The sequence below is a fragment of the Tachyglossus aculeatus genome, chromosome 4 (genome assembly GCF_015852505.1).
Source record: "Tachyglossus aculeatus isolate mTacAcu1 chromosome 4, mTacAcu1.pri, whole genome shotgun sequence".
In the NCBI taxonomy this organism is placed as follows: domain Eukaryota; kingdom Metazoa; phylum Chordata; class Mammalia; order Monotremata; family Tachyglossidae; genus Tachyglossus; species Tachyglossus aculeatus.
This window is the reverse complement of record NC_052069.1, coordinates 18,392,651-18,412,492: the sequence shown is the minus strand read 5'-3', so window position 1 is coordinate 18,412,492 and position 19,842 is coordinate 18,392,651. Positions and strand designations below refer to the sequence as shown.

The 19,842-nt window shown below is 43.1% G+C and overlaps 1 protein-coding gene across 2 annotated transcripts in view; it reads right to left on the bottom strand.

The window, feature by feature from the left end:
• CC2D2A (coiled-coil and C2 domain containing 2A) overlaps window positions 1-19,842 on the bottom strand; it is a 185,507-nt gene that overhangs the window by 42,918 nt on the left and 122,747 nt on the right. For both annotated transcript variants that reach the window (XM_038745219.1, XM_038745218.1), the window contains 2 exons: window positions 14,919-15,015; window positions 5,665-5,763 (listed from right to left, as the gene is read on the bottom strand). In XM_038745219.1, the coding sequence (XP_038601147.1) occupies window positions 5,665-5,763; window positions 14,919-15,015 (196 nt within the window). The remainder of the gene's footprint in view (window positions 1-5,664; window positions 5,764-14,918; window positions 15,016-19,842) is intronic.

Sequence of the window (19,842 nt, the reverse complement as noted above, 5' to 3'; positions counted from 1 at the left end):
TCCCTACCCAACAGCGGGCTCACAGTCAAAAAGGGGGAGACGGAGAACAAAACCAAACATACTAACAAAATAAAATAAATAGAATAGATATGTACAAGCAAAATAAATAAATAAATAGGGTAACAAATATGTACAAACATATATACATATATAACTCATTCCCTCTCATTGCTTCAATAACCATCTCTATGCAGATGATTCTCAAATCTACAACTCCAGCCCTGACCTATCTCCTTCCGTGCAATCTCACATTTCCTCCTGCCTTCAGGACATACCCACCCGGATGTCCAGTCGACACCTCAAACTAAACACATCCCAAACTGAACTAGACAATGGCCTTCCCATCACTGAAGACAACACGACTACCCTCCCTATCTCACAAGCCCGTTGAACCCATGACCTCTGACTCCGAAGCCCGGGCTCTCTCCACTGAGCCACGGTTGGAAATAAGACCATTCCAGACCATGTTTCCCCGCTCCTTCTGCCTCATTCATTTAATCATATTTATTGAGTGTTTAGTTTGTGCAGAGAACAGTACAAAGCGCTTGGGAAAGTACAATATAACAATAAACACATCTCTCATTCCGCCCACCTATTCAATCTGTCACCAAATTCTCTTGGTTCTACCGTCACAACATCGCTAAGGTCCGGCCTTTCCTCTTCATAGAGAAGCAGCGTGGCTCAGTGGAAAGAGCACGGGCTTTGGAGTCGGAGGTTGTGGGTTCAGATCCCGGCTCCGCCGAGTGTCAGCTGTGTGACTTTGGGCGACTCACCTCACTTCTCTGGGCCTCAGTTCCCTCATCTGTAAAATGGGGATGAAGACTGTGAGCCCCCCGTGGGACAACCTGATCACCTTGTAACCTCTCCGGCGCTTAGAACAGTGCTTTGTACATAGTAAACGGTTAATAAATGCCATCATTATTATTATTATTATTATTGTCCAAACTGCTACCGTGCTGATCCATGCAGTTATCCTATCCTGCCTAAGACTACTGCATCTGCCTTCTTGCTGACCTCCCAGTCTCTTGTCTATCCCGGGTCCTGTCCAGACTTCACTCGGATACCCAGATTATTTATTAACAAAAATGCTCAGTCCATGTCTCCTCACTCCCCCAAAACCTCCAACGGCTGCCCATCAACCTCCGCATCAAACAGAAACTCCTTCCAACTGGCTTTGAAGCACTCAAGCATCTTGCTCCATCTTACCTCACCTCACTGATCCACTAGGCCATGCTATGGATATTTATTATTTACTATATTATTATTTACTCTTATTTACTATAGCCCTGTCTGCACACTTCCCTCCTCTAGTGCCAGTTTACTCACTGTGACCTGATCTCATCTACCTTGCCACCGACCCCTTTCCCACATCCTCCCCAGCCTGGAACTCCCTTCCCCTCCAAATTCTCCAGATCACCATTCTCTCCATCTTCAAAGCATTTCTCTAGTCACACCTCCTCTAAGAGGCCTTCCCCGATTAAGCTCTCTTTTCCCTGCCTCACTCTCCCTTCTGCATCATTTATGCACTTGGATCTGTGACCTCTGGACACTTGATATTCGCTCCACCCCTAACCCCACAGCACTTCTGTACACATCTTTAAACTGTAGAATATAAATTATTCATAATAATATCTACCTCCCAATGCACGTCGGCTAATTCTTTTGCATTACACTCGCCCATGTGTTTAGTTCAGTGCTCTACACACAGTAAGCACTCAGTAAATACCAATGATTGATTGATAGACAATTTTTTATTGGATTAAGCCTTTTTTTTCCTTGTTTTTACTAGTTTCCTCCAGCACATTTTGATCAGTAGAACTTGAGCTTTCACTCTGTGCAGAGCACTGTATTAAGAGCTTCAGGGGAGTTCACTAGTGTTAGTAAGCGTGATCCCTGCCCTCAGGGGCAGTGATCCCTCTAAGGGCGACAGATGCTAAAATAAATTACAGATAGAAGGATGGCAGTGATTTATGTTCAATACATTCAGACATTATTATCAAATGAGAGCTTAATCCTATTAATGTTAGGGGATGGAACTTACAGATAGGAAATACAACTTATTCTTTACATTAGCCCATATTGGGAGAAGCTCAGGTAAAAATACTTCTCAATACAGGATCAGATAAACAATTTTAAAGGCAATGAATACTCCTCAGGAATCATTTTTAGGCACTCAATCAAATCTTTCTCCTACTTCTCCACTCTTTTATCCAACTACCCCAAGCTCACAAGCCTCATTTCTCTCAAGTGTTGGCAGTTAGGGGGAACTAGGGTAAGGGGATGAGAAATGATTCAGGTGACATCTCCTGAGGACTTGTGATATCAGAAGGACTATGAAAATGGGGAGAGCTGTAGTCTGCCAGATTGGAAGGGGGAAGGTGTACCAGGAAGGAGGGAGGATAATAGTAATAATGATAATAATGGCATTTATTAGGTGCTTACTATGTGCAAAGCACTGTTCTAAGCGCTGGGGAGGTTACAAGGTGATTAGGTCGTCCCACGGGGGGCTCACAGTCTTGATCCCCATTTTACAGATGAGGTAACTGAGGCATAAAGAAGCGAAGTGACTTGCCCAGTCACAAAGCTGACAATTGGTGGAGCCAGAATTTGAACCCATGACCTCTGACTCCGAAGCCCAGGCTCTTTCCACTGAGCCACGGTTGGAAATAAGACCATTCAGACCATGCACATAGTCTGCGCTCTGCACATAGTAAGCTCTGCTCTGCACATAGTAAGCACTCAATAAATATGATTGATGATGTTTCCCCGCTCCTTCTGCCTCATTCCTTTAATCATATTTATTGAGTGCTTACTGTGTGCAGAGAACAGTACAAAGCGCTTGGGAAAGTACAATATAACAATAAAGAGACACATTCCCTGAGCACAATAAGCTTATGACATTAATATAAATAAGTAGACATTACAGATATATGTTCAGAAGTGCTGTGGGGCTGGAAGCAGGGATGAATAAAGGGAGCAGGAGAGAGTGGGAGAAGAGGAAACGGGGGCTTAGTCAAGGGAAGGCCTCGTTTAGGAGATGTGCCTTCAGTAAGGCTTTGAAGGCGGGGAGAGTAACTGTCTGTCGGATTTGAGGAGGGAAGGTGTTTCAGAGGCAGGATGAAGCGTCGGCGGGGAGATAGATGAGGTCCAGGCACAGTGAGAAGGTTAGCATTAGGGGAGCTAAATGTGCAGGCTGAGTAGTAGTAGGAGAGTTGTGAGGTGAGGTAGAAGGGGGCAAGGTGATTGACTGCTTTGAAGTCGAAGGCGAAGCTTTTGTTTGATGCGGATGTGGATGGGCAACTGCTGGAGTTCCTTGAGGAGCGGGGAAATATGGTCTGAATGGTCTCACTTCCAACCTCTTGCTCACGTCCTCCCTCCTTCCCGGAACGCCTTCCCCCTTCCAATCTGGCAGACTATGGCTCTCCTTTTCAGACTGTGAGCCCACTGTTGGGTAGGGACTGTCTCTATATATTGCCAACTTGTACTTCCCAAGCGCTTAGTACAGTGCTCTGCACATAGTAAGCGCTCAATAAACACAATTGATTGATTGATTGATTGATCTCCCCATTTTCATAGCCCTTCTGAGATCACAAGTCCTCGGGAGATGTCCTCTGACTCATTACAGTGTTTTGCACACAGTAAGTGCTTAATAAATTCCATTATTATTAATATAGAGAAGCAGCGTGGCTCAATGGAAAGAGCCCGGGCTTTGGAGTCAGAGGTCATGGGTTCAAATCCCGGCTCCACCACTTGTCAGCTGGGTGACTTTGGGCAAGTCACTTAACTTCTCTGTGCCTCAGTTACCTCATCTATAAAACGGGGATTAAGTCTGTGAGCCCCACGTGGGACAACTTGATTACTTTGTATCTACCCCAGCGCTTAGAACAGTGCTTTGCACATAGTAAGCGCTTAATAAATGCCATCATTATCCTTTTAGACTGTGAGCCCATTGTAGGGTAGGGACTGTCTCTACATGTTGCCAACTTGTACTTCCCAAGTGCTTAGTACAGTGCTCTGCACACAGTAAGCGCTCAATAAATACAATTGATTGATTAATATTATTATTTCTCATCTCTATCCCCTATTTCCCCCAAACTGCCAGCACTGACATACCCGCAGCTCTTAGGTACATATCTTACGTACCCTGTTTCTCATTCATATACATATTCCATTTTCGTCTTCCTCCAAACTGTAGATTATTTTAGTGCTGGTTTGTCCCAGTTGACTGTAAACTTCTTAAGGGCAGGCATCATATCTACTAACTGTTTATAGTCTCCAAGTGCTGCATTCAATAAATACTACTGATAGACTGAAATTCAGCTCCTAAGTAAGGATTTTTAACGGTCAAAAAGGACAGAGAAAGCACGGACCGCATCCCAGAAAATGTTGAATTTGTACAAGCAAAGGCCTACGTCTTTTCGTTTCACATAAAACAGATGACGTAGGACTTGAAAATACTCTGTGGAATTAAGGCCTTGATTAGGCGTGCTCTATGTACACAGAGTGATTTTACAGAGGGATCACCACGAAAGAGAGCTTCTCTAGTTACCTATAATATCTTAGAGGCAATAATTACCAAGATTCAAACTCTGCCATTAAGGATCCCGGATCCACTTTGAAGTTTCAGCCAACTGGCTTTCATTCATTCAATCGTATTTACTGAGCGCTTACGGTGTGCCGGCTTTCAATCTCCTAACTTTTGACAAGTGTAATTACTGCTGATATTTGCTTAAACTCTGTGTCTACACACCCTCCTTCTAGCTGCTGGCTCTGGGGTACCGCACACTGAATGGTTGAGTTTGGCCACGTCATTTGTTTGCTTCCTTCAAGTCTTCTGCATATGAACAAAAATCCAACTTTACAGGAGGGTACGTTTGCTGGAATTGTTCTTAATGATGGATTTTTCTATGGTGTTTTCCTTCCTAGAACCTGAATGGGTATGAGTAATGAATTCAAATAATCCAGTCTTTTGACAGACAACAGTTTTCCTGGTTAATATTCCTCTTTCTTCAGTAAGAACATTCAACGTTTGCTGGGGTGCGGTCTGTGCTTTCTCCGGCCTTTTTGACCGTTAAAAATCCTTACTTAGGAGCTGAATTTCAGCCTATCAGTAGTATTTATTGAATGCAGCACTTGGAGAATATAAACAGTTAGTAGATATGAAGTTTATCAGATTTCTATACCTGTTTTGCTATTTTCTGTGATTCCAGTTCCATTTTACTTTCAATTTTTTAATTCCGTTTCACTTCTTAGTGCTAGAAGCTGTGCCAAATGACCTCTAAATATGTTGGTTTCCTGCGCAATAAAGGGTGCTTTCCTGCTCCCTCTAGACTGTGAGCTCATTGTGGGCAGGGACTGTCACTCTTTATTGCCGTTTTGAACCTTCCCAAGAGCTTAGTACAGTGCTCTGCACACGGTAAGCGCTTAACAAATACAATTGAGTGAATGAATGAAGTAAATGACATCGAAAGCCTCATGAAATGGACAGTACCAGCACCTCACTGTCCCCACAGCATTAACTATAACCCTGAAAACACATGATCCAATTCTGATGTATCCAATGTGCAACTTGACATTCTACGGTCAACCCACGTGGAACAGACTGCATTAGTGTAATAGGATTGTAAGGGGTATAATTTGTTAGTACATCTTTATGGTGCTTACCCTCGATTGGAAATATATCGTACTAAACGGAATTCGAACAGATCCCAGCCAGCGTCTTTCAATACGAGTATGAACTCCGCTTCCTCTTTCCCGTTCATCCTACGAAGGGCAAAGATGATAATATTAATCAAATGCAATACTCCCCTGCTTTGCAGAGGACGAGGAGAAGATAACCATAGAACGGCATCAAAGCAGTGGTGAGTGGTGGTGTGACATTTAATCCTAATAATAATGATAGCATTTATTGAGCGCTTACTATGTGCAAAGCACTGTTCTAAGCGCTGGGGACTTACAAGGACAATTTCAGTGGACAATCTACCACAGTCTGAGACCCATTTTACAGATGAGGAAGAGGAGGTCCGGAGAGATGACTTGGTGAATGTCACGCAGTGGGCTAGTGGCAAAGTTGGGTCTCAAAACCAGGTGTCCCGACTCCCGGCTTCACGCTCTTTCCACTCACTAGGTTATTATGTAACTGGGTTTTGCCCTGGGATGGACAAGTCTCGTGAGCTGACAAGCAGCAGACAATAATAATAATAATAACAATAATAACAATAACAATAATAATAATAATAATAATAATTTATTAAGCGCATTAAATGCTTAATTAAATGCTTAAATTAAATTAAATGCTTAATTAGCATTTATTAAGCGCTTACTATATGCAAACCACTGTTCTAAGTGCCAGGGGAGGGATACAAGGTGATCAGGTTTTCCCATGGGGGGGCTCACAGTCTTAATCCCCATTTAACAGATGAGGTCACTGAGGCTCAGAGAAGTGAAGTGGCTTGCCTAAGGTCACACAGCAGACGTGTGGCGGAGCCGGGATCTGAACCCATGACCTCCGACTCCAAAGCCCGGGCCCTTTCCACTGAGCCACGCTAAGCACAGTGTGGCCGAGAGCCACAAAACAACCAAGAAAATGTCTTGAACCGGGGAGCAGGCGACTGGCAGGACAGCAGGACGTGCTCTCTCCTTCCTATCTATAAAGAACAGTGCTTTGCACATGGTGAGTGCTTAATGAATGCCATTATTACTATTAATAATAATATAAGTATTATATATCAATGATTATTATATTATTAATAATATACACATCCTATATTAATAATTATTATGTTTATATTATTGACTATATAAAATATTAATATATTAAATAGATAATGATATATTAAATATTATTGTGATGATTATATAATTATTATTAATAATAACAATAATAATGGCATTTATTAAGCGCTTACTATGTGCTCTTCTTCCACCACACCCTGGCCTGTACTGGTCAGGCCTTTCAAGCCAACGGACTCAACGTTCCCATCTCTCCGGCTCCTGCCCTCCCCCTTACCCGGAGCTGCTTCCCGCTTCAGATTCAACAGATCACAACTTTCAACTCCCTCCAATTTCAAAACCCTGAAGAAAACACATCTCACCCGGAGGGCTTTAGCCAATTAATCCCCGGTCTTTCTATATCCTCCAACTGTTCCTTCAGCCCTCCCGTGCCCCCGCACCGCAAAGATACCACAGCCGCGTAGCACCATCTCAGTAGTAACCTCCCCAGCGCTTAGAACAGTGCTTTGCACGTAGTAAGCGCTTAATAAATGCCATGATTATTATTATTACTATTATGTGTGGTATTTTTTAAGATTTCACAGTGTGTCCAAGCACTGTTCTTAGCACTGCGACAGATACGGTTCAGGAAAGTCGGACACAGTCTTTGTCTCGCAAGAGGCTCACAGTCTAATCAATCAACTGTAGTTATTAAGCACTTGCTACGTGCAGAGCACTAAGTAGGAGGGCGACTAGTATATATGTTTGTACGTTTATTACTCTATTTATTTATTTATTTTACTTGTACATATCTATTCTATTTATTTTATTTTGTTAGTATGTTTGGTTTTGTTCTCTGTCTCCCCCTTTTAGACTGTGAGCCCACTGTTGGGTAGGGACCGTCTCTAGATGTTGCCAACTTGGACTTCCCAAGCGCTTAGTACAGTGCTCTGCACACAGGAAGCGCTCAATAAATATGATTGATTGATTGAAGATACAGATCTAAGTGCATAGGTGATGCAGAAGAGAGGGTTTATAGGAGAAATGAAGGCCTAATCAGGTGGACTTTCTCTGTATGTTGCCAACTTGTACTTCCCAAGCGCTTAGTACGGTGCTCTGCACACAGTAAGTGCTCAATAAATACGATTGATTGATTGATTGATTGACTAGGTATCAAATCCCCATTTCATTCATCCACTCAGTCATCGAAAAGCAGCGTGGCTTAGCGGCAACAGCCCGGGCTTGGAAGTCAGAGGTCATGGGTTCTAATCCTCGCTCCGCCGCTTGTCAACTGTGTGACTTTGGGCAAGTCACTTCACTTCTCTGTGCTTCAGTGACCTCATCTGTAAAATGGGGATCAAGACTGTGAGCCCCAAGTGGGACAACCTAATAACTTTGTATCTATCCCAGTGCTTAGAACAGTGCTTGGCACATAGTAAGCGCTTAACAAATACCATTATTATTATTATTCATTCATTCAATTGTATTTATTGAGCGCTTACTGTGTGCACAGCACTATACTAAGCGCTTGGAAAGTGCAGTTCAACAACAAATAGAAACAATCCTTGCCCACAACGGGCTCACAGTCTAGAAGGGGGAGATGGGCATCAAAACAAGTAAACAGGCATCAATGGCATCAATAAAAATAAATAGAATTATAGGAAAACAGTGCTTTGCACATAGAACTTAACAAATACCATTATTATTATTCATTCATTCACTCGTATTTATTGAGCACTTACTGTGTGCACAGCACTATACTAAGCACTTGGAAAGTGCAATTCAACAACAAATAGAGACAATCCTTGCCCACAACGGGCTCACAGTCTAGAAAGGGGAGATGGGCATCAAAACAAGTAAACAGGCATCAATGGCATCAATATAAACAGAATTATAGGGAGAGAACAGTGCTTTGCACATAGTAAGCGCTTAACAAATACCATTATTATTATTATTCATTCATTCAATCGTATTTATTGAGCGCTTACTGTGTGCAGAGCACTATACTAAGTGCTTGGAAAGTACAATTCAACAACAAATAGAGACAATCCTTGCCCACAATGGGCTCACAGTCTAGAAAGGGGAGATGGGCATCAAAACAAGTAAACAGGCATCAATGGCATCAATATAAATAAACAGAATTATAGGGAGAGAACAGTGCTTTGCACATAGTAAGCGCTTAACAAATACCATTATTATTATTATTCATTCATTCAATCGTATTTATTGAGTGCTTACTGTGTGCACAGCACTATACTAAGCACTTGGAAAGTGCAATTCAACAACAAATAGAGACAATCCTTGCCCACAACGGGCTCACAGTCTAGAAGGGGGAGATGGGCATCAAAACAAGTAAACAGGCATCAATGGCATCAATATAAATAAATAGAATTATAGGGAGAGAACAGTGCTTTGCACATAGTAAGCGCTTAACAAATACCATTATTATTATTATTCATTCATTCAATCGTATTTATTGAGTGCTTACTGTGTGCAGAGCACTATACTAAGCGCTTGGAAAGTGCAATTCAACAACAAATAGAGACAATCCTTGCCCACAACGGGCTCACAGTCTAGAAAGGGGAGATGGGCATCGAAACAAGTAAACGGCATCAATGGCATCAATATAAATAATTGGAATTATAGGGAGAGAACAGTGCTTTCCACATAGTAAGTGCTTAATACCATTATTATTATTATTATTCATTCATTCAATCGTATTTATTGAGCGCTTACTGTGTGCAGAGCACTATACTAAGTGCTTGGAAAGTGAAATTCAACAACAAATAGGGACAATCCTTGCCCACAATGGGCTCACAGTCTAGAAAGGGGAGCTGGGCATCAAAATAAGTAAACAGGCATCAATAGCATCAATATAAATAAATAGAATTATAGGGAGAGAACAGTGCTTTGCACATAGTAAGCGCTTAACAAATACCATCATTATTATTATTCATTCATTCAATCGTATTTATTGAGTACTCACTGTGTGAAGAGCACTGTACTAAGCGCTTGGAAAGTGCAATTCAACAACAAATAGAGACAATCCTTGCCCACAACGGGCTCACAGTCTAGAAAGGGGAGATGGGCATTGAAACAAGTAAACGGCATCAATGGCATCAATATAAATAATTGGACTTATAGGGAGAGAACAGTGCTTTGCACATAGTAAGCGCTTAACAAATGCCATTATTATTATTATTCATTCATTCAATCATATTTATTGAGCACTTACTGTGTGCAGAGCACTATACTAAGTGCTTGGAAAGTGCAATTCAACAACAAATAGAGACAATCCTTGCCCACAACGGGCTCACAGTCTAGAAGGGGGAGATGGGCATCAAAACAAGTAAACAGGCATCAATGGCATCAATATAAATAAACAGAATTATAGGGAGAGAACAGTGCTTTGCACATAGTAAGCGCTTAACAAATGCCATTATTATTATTATTCATTCATTCAATCGTATTTATTGAGCGCTTATTGTGTGCAGAGCACTATACTAAGCGCTTGGAAAGTGCAATTCAACAACAAATAGAGACAATCCTTGCCCACAACGGGCTCACAGTCTAGAAAGGGGAGATGGGCATCAAAACAAGTAAACAGGCATCAATGGCATCAATATCAGTAATTGGAATTATAGGGAGAGAACAGTGCTTTGCACATAGTAAGCGCTTAACAAATACCATTATTATTATTATTATCATTATTATATACACATCATTTATAAAATAAATAAAATTATAAATATGTAAATATATGCATACAAGTGCTGTGAAGCAGAACACAGGGAGCATGTGGGGGTGATGGAGAAGGGAGGGGGAGCAGAGGAAAAGGGGGTTTAGTCTGGGAATGCCTCCTGAGGAGGTGAAGTTTCAGAGGTGAGCTTTCACGGACGAGGGAACAAATGTACAGAGAAGTTAAACGATTTGCCCAAAATCTCACAGCAGGCAAGGGGCAGAGCCTGGATTAGAACCCAGGACCGTAATCTTTCCACTAGGCCATGCTGCTTCTCGGCACTCTACCGTTCCCCCTCTCTGAGATTTATCAAAGCATGCTTCTTGCCAACTAGACCGTCTGTTCCTTAGGGGCACGGATCTAGTCCTGTAACTCTTTCGCCCATGCTCGAGCTCTTAGTACAGTGCTCTGCTGCCAGGAGGGGCCCAATTGATGCTGTTATAATGATAATAATGGCATTTATTATTCATTCATTCATTGTCGTATTTATTGAGCGCTTACTGTGTGCAGAGCACTGTACTAAGCGCTTGGGAAGTCCAAGTTGGCAACATATCATCATCAATCATCAATCGTACTTATTGAGCGCTTACTGTGTGCAGAGCACTGGACTAAGCGCTTGGGAAGTACAAGTCGGCAACACATAGAGTCCCGACCCACCAGTGGGCTCACAGTCTAGAAGGGGGAGACAGAGAACAAAACCAAACATACTAACAAAATAAAATAAATAGAATAGATATGTACAAGTAAGATAAATAGAGTAATAAATATGTACAAACATATATACATATATACAGGATATACATATATACATATATACAAATACCATTATTATTATTCATTCATTGTCGTATTTATTGAGCGTTTACTGTGTGCAGAGCACTGTACTAAGCGCTTGGGAAGTCCAAGTTGGCAACATATCATCATCATCATCAATCATCAATCGTATTTATTGAGCGCTTACTGTGTGCAGAGCACTGTACTAAGCGCTTGGGAAGTACAAGTCGGCAACACATAGAGACAGTCTTACTATGTGCAAAGCACTGTTTTCAGCGCTGGGGAGGTTACAAGGTGATCAGGTTGTCCCACGGGGGGCTCTCAGTCTTCATCCCCATTTTACAGATGAGGTCACTGAGGCCCAGAGAAGTGAAGTGACTCGCCCAAAGTCACACAGCTGACAATTGGGGGAGCCGGGATTCGAACCCATGACCTCTGACTCCAAAGCCCGGGCTCTTTCCACTGAGCCACGCTGCTTCTCATTCAATCGTATTTTGGGGGCGCTTACTGCTTGCAGAGCACTGTACTAAGCGCTTGGGAGAGTACGATGCCACAACCGTGACATTTCCTGCCCACAGTGAGCTTGACAGATTGATCCGGTGGCAAGCAAGGGAGACAGCCAGGGAGGGAATCTCGGATCAGTCCCGCACGGGCAGGGACATCACTGCTGCCCACAGAATTGGAGCTACGGTCCTTTGCCACCTGGAGAAGTGGCAAGATGATAATAATAATAATAATAATAATAATAATAATAATAATAATAATAATAATAATAATAATAATGATCACCATGGTATTTGTTCAGTGCTTATTATTTGCAAGGCACTATACTACGCGCTGGAGTAGATACAAGCAAATCGGGCTGGACACGGTCCCTTGTCCCACATGGGGCTCACAGTCTCAATCCCATTTTACAGAGGAGGTAACGGAGGCCCAGAGAAGTGGAGTGACTTGCCCTAGGTCAATCAATCAATCAATCGTATTTATTGAGCGCTTACTGTGTGCAGAGCACTGTACTAAGCGCTTGGAAAGTCCAAGTCGGCAACACATAGAGACAGTCATCATCATCTCACCTTCTCCAGGAGGCCTTCCCAGACTGAGCCCCTTCCTTCCTCTCCCCCTCGTCCCCCCTCCATCCCCCCCATCTTACCTCCTTTCCTTCCGCACTGCACCTGTATATATGTATATATGTTTGTACATATTTTTTACTCTATTTATTTATTTATTTTATTTGTACATATCTATTCTATTTATTTTATTTTGTTAGTATGTTTGGTTTTGTTCTCTGTCTCCCCCTTTTAGACTGTGAGCCCGCTGTTGGGTAGGGACTGTCTCTATATGTTGCCAACTTGTACTTCCCAAGCGCTTAGTACAGTGCTCTGCACATAGTAAGCGCTCAATATGATTGATGATGATGATGATCATCATCATCATCAATCGTATTTATTGAGCGATTACTATGTGCAGAGCACTGAACCAAGCGCTTAATAGCGCTTGGGCAGTCCCTACCCAACAGCGGGCTCACAGTCTAGAAGGGGGAGACAGACAACAAAACCAAACATACTAACAAAATAAAATAAATAGAATAGATATGTACAAGATGAATAAATAGAGTAATAAATATGTACAAACATATATACAGCAGACAAGCGGCAGAGGTGGGATTAGAACCCATAACCTTCTGACTCCCGGTCCCGGGCTCTGTCCTCTTCATCATCATCATCATCAATCGTATTTACTGAGCGCTTACTGTGTGCAGAGCACTGTACTAAGCGCTTGGGAAGTACAAGTTGGTAACAGTTGTACTTCGTCACGCTGCTTCTCGATGCCAGTCAATGACATTTATGGAGCGCTTCCTGTGCGCGGGGCACTGAACTGAGCGCTACTGCAATTGAGTACAACACACGATAATCAGGCCTCTGGGAATGAGCCCCACACTGTTTGGTTTTGGAGTATCTATTCTATTTATTTTATTTTGTTAGTATGTTTGGTTTTGTTCTCTGTCTCCCCCGTTTAGACTGTGAGCCCACTGTTGGGTAGGGACTGTCTCTATATGTTGCCAATTTGTACTTCCCAAGCGCTTAGTACAGTGCTCTGCACACAGTAAGCGCTCAATAAATACGATTGATTGATTGATTGATTGACGAGGGTAGAGCTGCCATCGCGGGCCTTGCAGAGAGCAGTTTGGGGTCACCCTGGTTGAGGACGATGCTCTGACAGGGACACATAGTGTGGATACATAGATGTATAAAATATGTGTATATATATATATATATATATATATGAGAAGCAGCATGGCTCATTGGAAAGAGCCCGGGCTTTGGAGTCGGAGGTCATGGGTTCAAATCCCGGCTCCACCAATTGTCAGCTGTGTGACTTTGCGCAAGTCACTTCACTTCTCTGGGCCTCAGTTCCCTCATCTGTAAAATGGGGATTAAGACTGTGAGCCCCAAGTGGGACAACCTGATCACCTTGTATCCTCCCCAGCGCTTAGAACAGTGCTTTGCACATAGTAAGCAGTTAACAAATGCCATTATTATTATTATTATTATTATTATTATTATGTCTGCAGTGTGGATAAGGTGGGAAGTTGCCCTATCATCTTTTCCAACCCCAATGCTCATCCCCAGTAACATCGTTTCTGAAGACGGAGGCAGATTTCTCAGTAAACTACGGTAAATTCCCAATTAATAATAATAATAATAATAATAATAATAATAATAATAATAGCATTTGTTAAGCGCTTACTATGTGCAAAGCACTGTTCTAAGCGCTGGGGAGGATACAGGGTGATCAGGTTGTCCCACCTGGGGCTCACAGTCTTAATCCCCATTTTACAGATGAGGGAACTGAGGCTCACAGAAGTGAAGTGACTTGCCCAAGGTCACCCAGCAGGCACGTGGCGGAGCCGGGATTTGAACCCATGACCTCTGACTCCAAAGCCCCGGCTCTTTCCACTGAGCCACGCTGCTTCTCTAATTAGTCCAAGGTTCCCGCATAAATTCATCGTGCAATTAGTCCAAAGTCTAGGACAGCCATCAGTATATCTTTTTTTTGTGGGAAGCACGGAATGAATTTTCCGAGGATGGCGAACTTGCAACAAGGAAAATTAATGTAGAAGAAATGTATGAAGAAGAATATGTGTATGAAGAATGTATGAAATGTATGTATGAAGAATGTAAAATTAATGTGCTTCTTAGGAGAAGCAGCGTGGCTCAGTGGAAAGAGCTCGGGCTTTGGAGTCAGAGGTCATGGGTTCGAGTCCCGGCTCTGCCCCATGTCTGCTGTGTGACCTTGGGCGAGTCATTTAACTTCTCTGAGCCTCAGATACCTCATCTGTAAAATGGGGATGAAGACTGTGAGCCCCCACCGTGGGACAACCTGATCACCTTGTAGTCTTCCCCAGCACTTAGAACAGTGCTTTGCACATAGTAAGCGCTTAACAAATGCCATCATCATCATTTAACTTCTCTGAGCCTCAGTTACCTCATCTGTAAAATGGGGATGAAGACTGTGAACCCCCCCGGGACAACCTGATCACCTTGTAATCTTCCCCAGCACTTAGAACAGTGCTTTGCACATAGTAAGCGCTTAATAAATGCCATTATTATTATTATTATTAATGTAGGATTTTCATAGCTTCTAGAAAACATAAAAACTAGGAGAGGCAGCATCCGGAGACTCTTACACTCACCTCCAAGATATCGTGGAGTACTTCATCAAAAATATTAATGAACACTTCATCTTTCACCGACTGCAAACTGGTTGTACTATAGTCACCATTTGGAGCTCTAGCAAAGCAAAAGATTAGCGGGTTATTTCTCAAATATCTACATGTTTAGGGGAGACATAATTATTGGTATGAGTCAAAGACGGGTGCCACTGCATAATGGAAATGGAATTAAATGTCTTTATCTCCTGTCCAGAAAACCTGAGATTTTATGGAGGTTTCTGGTTTAGCAGGAAGGGAAGAGTGAAATGTGCAGACAAATTAATTCAATCAATGGTATTTATTGAGCGCTTTCTCCGTGCAGAGCACTCTATTAAGCACTTAGGAGAATACAGTACAAAGGAATTGGTAGACACGTTCCCTATCCACAGCAAGCTTACAGTCTAAAGGGGAAGACAGATACTAATAAAAGTACTGGAGAAGCAGCGTGGCTCAGTGGAAAGAGCCCGGGCTTTGGAGTCAGAGGTCACGGGTTCAAATCCTGACTCCGCCACATGTCAGCTGTGTGACCTTGGGCAAGCCACTTAACTTCTCTGTGCCTCAGTTCCCTCATCTGTAAAATGGGGATGAAGACTGTGAGCCCCAAGTGGGACAACCTGATCACCTTGTATCCCTCCCAGCGCTTAGAACAGTGCTTTGCACATAGTAAGTGCTTAACAAATACCATCATCATCATCATCAATCACATTTATTGAGCGCTTACTATGTGCAGAGCACTGTACTAAGCACTTGGGAAGTACAAATTGGCAACATATAGAGACAGTCCCTACCCAACAGTGGGTACCACCATTATTATTATTAAAAGTGCCGTGGGGCTTAGGGTGTCCAAAGGGTACAGACCAAGTTCATTCATTCATTCCATCATATTTATTGAGCGCTCACTGTGCGCAAAGCACTGTACTAAGCGCTTGGGAAGTACAAGTTGGCAACATCTAGAGACGGTCCCTACCCAACAACGGGCTCACAGTCTAGAAGGGGGAGACAGGCAACAAAACAAAACATGGGGACAGGTGTCAAGTCATCAGAATAAATAGAAGTAAAGCTAGATGCACATCACGTGCATAGATGGTACGGAAGGGAGACAGAGTCGGGAAAAAGAGGGTTTAATCTCAATCCCCATTTTACAAATGGGGTAACTGAGGCCTGTCTACTTGTTTTGTTCTGTTGTCTGTCTCCCCCTTCTAGACCATGAGCCCGTTGCTGGGTCGGGATCGTCTCTCTATGTTGCCGATTTGTATTTTCCAAGCATTTAGTACACTGCTCTGCACACAGTAAGCGGTCAATAAATACGATTGAATGAAAAGTGACTTGTCCAAGGTCACGCAGCGGACAAATGGGGGAGCGGGGATTAGAACCCATGACCTTCTGAATCCCAGGCCCGGGCTCTATCCAACTATGCCGTGCGGCTTCTTTGGTGGCCCAAGTGTAATAAAAAGGGGGAAGGAGTTTGAGGCTGGAGGGAGGACGTGGGAAGGGGGTTGGCAGTGAGATGGGTGAGACCGGGGCACAGTGAGTACGGTCACCCCAGCGTCTAGTACAGTGGCAGGCACGTAGTAGGCGCTTAACAAATAGCATCACCATTATTATTATGAGAAGCAGCGCAGCTCAGTGGAAAGAGCACAGGCTTTGGAGTCAGAGGTCAGGGGTGCAAATCCCGGTGACTTTGGGCAAGTCACTTCATTCATTCATTCGATCGTATTTATTGAGCGCTTCCTGTGTGCAGAGCACTGGACTAAGCGCTTGGGAAGTACGAGTACTGATATCCCAGATAATATTTTACCAAATATGTTGTCAGTTCCTAGTTTTTCTATATTCATTCATTCCATCGTATTTACTGAGCACTTACAGTGGGCAGAGCAATCAATCAATCGTATTTATTAAGCGCTTACTGTATGCAAAGCACTGTACTAAGAGCTTGGAAAGTACAATATCGCTCCGTGCCTCAGTGACCTCATCTGTAAAATGGGGATGAAGACTGTGAGCCCCCCGTGGGACAACCTGATCACCGTGTAACCTCCCCAGCGCTCAGAACAGTGCTTTGCACATAGTAAGCGCATTATAACTGCCGCTATTATTATTATTATTAATTGTATTATCATTACTAATAATGATAATAAATACCGCCAAGTAAATGGTCATGCCGTATAGCTTTCATTATGTTTTACGTCACCCGTACGCCAAGCTGTTGGGTAAAGCCCTGTCTGATTTTGAAGATGTGCCATTAGTGAAGTGGAGTGCGATGCTGTTAAAAATGTAGCTTAGTGATTAATGGAAACCTGATTTGGAAGCTTATAAAACTCTTCAAAATGAAAAAAGCCTGCTTTGTCTGTGGCTCCAATTTCCTAAAAACATTATTTTGCTTCTGGTTGGCATTAATAGGCCTCAAATAGCTGTAATCGTCTTAACTGGGATTAGGTAAAAAGTAATCTCGGGAGTCTTCTAAAATGCAGATAAATCCTGCCTCAAATGGACATAGTTCAATGTGGGGTTGGGGAGAGTTTGGGACCTTAAATCCTCTTAGGCTTTTTGGATTTTGGTTCATTTTAGGCCAGGCGGGCTCAGTGGAAAGAGCCCGGGCTTTGGAGTCCGAGGTCATGGGTTCAAATCCCGGCTCCGCCAATTGTCAGCTGTGTGACTTTGGGCAAGTCACTTCACTTCTCTGGGCCTCAGTTCCCTCATCTGGAAAATGGGAATGAAGACCTTGAGTCCCTCGTGGGACAACCTGATTACCTTGTATCTACCCCAGCGCTTAGAACAGTGCTTTGCACATAGTAAGCGCTTAACAAATACCAACATTATTATTATTATTATTATTATTATTATTATTATTATTATTGTTATTATTATTATTATTACAGGAGTAAGGTGGGTGGGCTGGATGGTAATAAGAGATTGGTGAGGTAAGGTAATAATAATAATAATGGCATTTATTAAGCACTTACTATGTGCAAAGCACTGTTCTAAGCGCTGGGGAGGTTACAAGGTGATGAGGTTGTCCCACGGGGGCTCACAGTCTTCATCCCCATTTTACAGGTGAGGGAACTGAGGCCCAGAGAAGTTAAGTGACTTGCCCAAAGTCACACAGCTGACAAGTGGCGGAGCCGGGATTTGAACCCATGACCTCTGACTCCAAAGCCCGGGCTCTTGCCACTGAGCCACGCTGCTTCTCCTAGGTAGGTGAGGGAGAGCTTGCCGACTTGTATTCGTTCATTCATTCAATTGTATTTATTGAGCGCTTACTGTGTGCAGAACACTGTACTAAGCGCTTGGGAAGTACAAGTCGGCGACATATAGAGAGGGTCCCTACCCAACAACGGGCTCACAGTCTGGAAGGGGGAGACAGACAACAAAACAAAACATGTGGACAGGTGTCAAGTCGTCAGAACAAATAGAATTAAAGCTAAATGCACATCATTAACAAAATACATAGGATAGTAAATATGTACAAGTAAAATAAATAGAGTAATAAATCTGTACAAACATATATACAGGTGCTGTGGGGAGGGGGAGGAGGTAGGGCGGGGGGATGGGGAGGAGGAGAGGAAAAAGGGGGCTCAGTCTGGGAAGGCCTCTTGGAGGCCCAAGCGCTTAGTATAGTGCTCTGCAAACAGTAAGCGCCCAATAAATATGATTGAATGAATGAACAAAAGCTGACTGAGTGTTTTAAAGCTTATGGTGTGGAGTTTTCTGTTTGATGCCGAGGTGGGTGGGCGACCACTGGCTAGTCTTGAACAGTGTAAGAATAATGATGGCATTTGGTAAGCGCTTACTATGTGCAAAGCACTGCTCTAAGCGCTGGGGAGGATACAATCAATCAATCAATCAATCAATCGTATTTATTGAGCGCTTACTATGTGCAGAGCACTGTACTAAGCGCTTGGGAAGTACAAATTGGCAACACATAGAGACAGTCCCATACAAGGTGATCAGGTTGTCCCACGTGGGGCTCACAGTCTTCCTCCCCATTTTACAGATGAGGTGACTGAGACACAGAGAAGTTAAGTGACTGGTCCAAAGACACACAGCTGACAATTGAGAAGAAGAGAAGCAATGTGGCTCAGTGGTAAGATCCCGGGCTTTGGAGTCAGCCGTCATGGGTTCAAATCCCGGCTCCGCCACTTGTCAGCTGTGTGACGTTGGGCAAGTCACTTCACTTCTCTGGGCCTCAGTTCCCTCATCTGTAAAATGGGGATGAAGACGGTGAGCCCCCCATGGGACAACCTCATCACCTTGTAACCTCCCCAGCGCTTAGAACAGTGCTTTGCACATAGTAAGCGCTTAATAAATGCTATCATTATTGTTATTATTCATTGGCGGAGCTGGGATTTGAACCCATGACCTCTGACTCCCAAGCCATTGAGCCACACTGTGTAGAAATCAAACGGTTGAGGAATTGCAGAGGCAAGGACTACATGTGAGAATGAGATACTACACTGAGATACTACAAGTGAGGCCCACTTCTCTGGGCCTCAGTTACCTCATCTGTAAAACGGGGATGAAGACTGTGAGCCCCATGTGGGACAACCTGGTCACCTTGTAACCTCCCCAGCGCTTAGAACAGTGCTTTGCACATAGTAAGCGCTTAATAAATGCCATCATTATTATTATTATTATTATTACAAAACACAGCGACTGGAGGAGACAGGAGGCCAGAGTTCGGGGAAGCAGAGCTTTGAGGTTCTAGTCTAGAAACTCAAAGTTGGTGAGCGGTTGAGTGGAAAAAAGGTAGGTCTACATCCCTTAAGAACTTCAAATTTAGAACATTTCCCCATTTTTTATGAAGGTAAATAATCAGTCGTATTTACTGAGCGCTTACTGTGTGCAGAGCACTGTACTAAGTGCTTGGGAAAGTACAATATAACAGTGCAGCAGAGTTGGTTGACATATT